The sequence below is a fragment of the Lycium ferocissimum genome, chromosome 11 (genome assembly GCF_029784015.1).
Source record: "Lycium ferocissimum isolate CSIRO_LF1 chromosome 11, AGI_CSIRO_Lferr_CH_V1, whole genome shotgun sequence".
NCBI lineage: Eukaryota > Viridiplantae > Streptophyta > Magnoliopsida > Solanales > Solanaceae > Lycium > Lycium ferocissimum.
The window spans coordinates 62,257,732-62,260,523 of NC_081352.1; the positions used below are offsets into that span (position 1 = coordinate 62,257,732).

At 36.8% G+C, this 2,792-nt stretch overlaps 1 protein-coding gene across 1 annotated transcript; it reads left to right on the forward strand.

The window, feature by feature from the left end:
* The first annotated feature begins 410 nt into the window (after positions 1-410).
* Positions 411-1,238, forward strand: LOC132038554 (uncharacterized). The gene has a single exon (XM_059429207.1). The coding sequence runs from the start codon at positions 411-413 to the stop codon at positions 1,236-1,238; it is 828 nt and encodes a 275-aa protein (XP_059285190.1).
* Positions 1,239-2,792: the final 1,554 nt, after the last annotated feature.

The following is a 2,792-nucleotide window of genomic DNA, read 5'->3' on the forward strand; positions in this document are numbered from 1 at the left end:
AAAAGTACAAGTGCAGAAAAGAAATCAAACACAAAGCAAGCCTACTTTAGTTAGGAGGAAGAAGATGAAAGGATAGAAGATAATAATCTGTATGAGGATACAGGGCAGTCTGGCAAAAAAAGGGAGGATACTGAATATCAGGTGTCATATGAAAATATGCAGATGGTAACACAATTATTGGCCCCAAGCATGTGGAATCAGACACAGATGGGGCAGGAAACAAATAGAAGAGATATGGATGGGCAATCTATTGAAATGAATATACAAGAAACTTTGAGGGAGGGAGATGTCTCTCCTAAATTTAACAAAGGGGCAGGCAGAGGGAAAAAGAAATCTCAAAGGGACACAAGTGCCCCACCAGGGAGTGGATATCAAACTAGAAGAGCATTGTATAAATCTAATGTTTAATGATGAATGCTTCGATATGGAACATTAGATCAGTGAATACCGTGGAAGCTTTTCCAAGGTTGATAAAACTGAAGCACAAGTATAATCTTGGTTTTATTATCTTGTTGGAGCCTTTTCAACAACCTGACAAAATTGAGGAGTACAGAAGAAGATTGGGCATGCAAATTGCTTTGGCTAATGTGTCAGGAAAGATATGGATATTTGTAGATGACCTATTTGAGGTGGAGACAGTGACTGATCACATGCAACATATTACTTTTAAGCTTAAGAGTAATGGTTTGCAGGAAGACATTGTGATAACTATTGTGTATACTAGATGTACTCAAAGAGAGAGATTGGAATTATGGGACAGCCTAGAAGATATAGCAACTAACATGAACATGAACAGGCCCTGGATGATAGGAGGAGATTTTAATGTCATTATGTCTGAGGAAGAGAAATATAGGGGTCTAGCAGTTGGGGCAAATGAGACACAAGACTTTAATTTGTGTATGCAAAATTGTGAGATGCAAGATTTTGGCTTCAAGGGTAGCAAATATACTTGGTGGAATGGGCAGAGTGGGGAATATTGTATTCTCAAAAGGCTAGACAGATGTTTAGGAAATTTGAAAATTCAACAAATGTATCCAGGAATTGAAGTGAAGCATTTAATCAAGATAGGATCAGACCATGCTCCTTTGTTGATTTCATATGCAGGAAACAATATGCCTATTAAGAAGCCTTTTAAGTTTCTTAATTTTTGGGTGAAGAATGAAACCTTCTTGGATGTTGTTAAAGCACAGTGGACTGCTGATTTCATGGCTAACCCCTTTACTCTTTTCCATCACTAATTGAAAAAAGTAAAGGTAGCTTTCACACAGTGGAGCAAAGTCACATTTAGGAATATATTTCAGGAAATAGAAACTCTAGAAGATGTGATTAAAGTTCATGAAGTGCAATTTGAACTGCAACCTACCCCCCATAATAGGGAAAGATTGCAAAGGGTACAGGCTGACTTGAATAGATACTTACATTTAGAAGAGGAATTTTGGAAGCAAAAAGGTGAATGCAATGGTTCAATGATGGAGATAGAAACACAAGGTTTTTCCATGCATATGTACAAGCGAGGAGGAAAAGATTGCAGTTGAGAAGAATTCAAGATCAACAGGGAACTTGGCTAGAAGACCCTGATGCAATAGCTACTGAAGCTATTAATTTCTTTATAGCACAGTTCACAAAAGAGGAAGATCCTGATGATTTTGAAATTCTAGATCAAGTACCTACTTTGATCTCAGAAGATCAAAATTATAAGATTTTGGAGATGCCAATAGAACAGGAGGTGAAGAAGGTGATTTTTACTTTAAATGGGGAGAGTGCTGGTGGACCTGATGGGTTCACCAAAGATTTTTTTATCAGAAATGCTGGAATATCATAGGAAAGGATATTACTGATATGGTAAAGGCTTTCTTCTGTGGAGCTGAACTTCCTAAATTTATCACACACACACTAATTTGGTCTTGCTACCTAAAAAGGATGTTGTTGATACATTTTCAGATATGAGACCTATTAGTTTGAGTAACTTTGTGAATAAGATCTTTTCTAGATTGATTCATGAAAGATTGGCTGAGGGGTTGCCTGATATTATCTCCCTAGATCAAGCTGGATTTGTGAAAGGTAGGAGTATAGTGGAAAATATGCTACTTACTCAAGAAATCATTGCTGACATAAGATTGAGAACTAGAATAGGCAATGTGGTAATGAAATTGGATATGGCTAAGGCTTATAATAGGGTTTCATGGCTGTTTCTAACAATGGTGCTGAGAAGAATGGGTTTTTCTGAAAGATTGGTTGACATGGTATTCAGGATAATTAGTAATAACTGGTACTCAGTGCTTATTAATGGTCAACAACAAGGTTTTTTCCAGTCTTCAAGAGGGGTTAAGCAAGGGGATCCTTTATCCCCTACTTTGTTTATTTTGGCTATAGAGGTGTTGACAAGAAATTTGAATAGATTGCATCAAATTCCTCAATTCAGAGGTTTTGGAATGCCAAGAAGGAGTCCCAAAATCAATCATTTGGCATATGCAGATGATATGATTATATTCACTTCAGCTGATGTAATGTCATTGCAATTAATCATGGAAGTATTAGGGAAGTATGAAAAAACTTCTAGGCAAAAGATTAATAAGGAGAAGAGTGCTGTGTATCTACATCACAATGTAACAGGGGACATCAAGGTAACTATTGAGGTTGTTACAGGGATAGGAAGGAAAGATTTTCCTTTCACATACTTGGGTTGTCCAATATTCTACAGTAGGAGGAGGAAAGAATATTATAACTCTACACTGATGAAGATTATGAATAGACTTCAATCTTGGAAGGGGAAGATGTTATCTTTTGGAGGA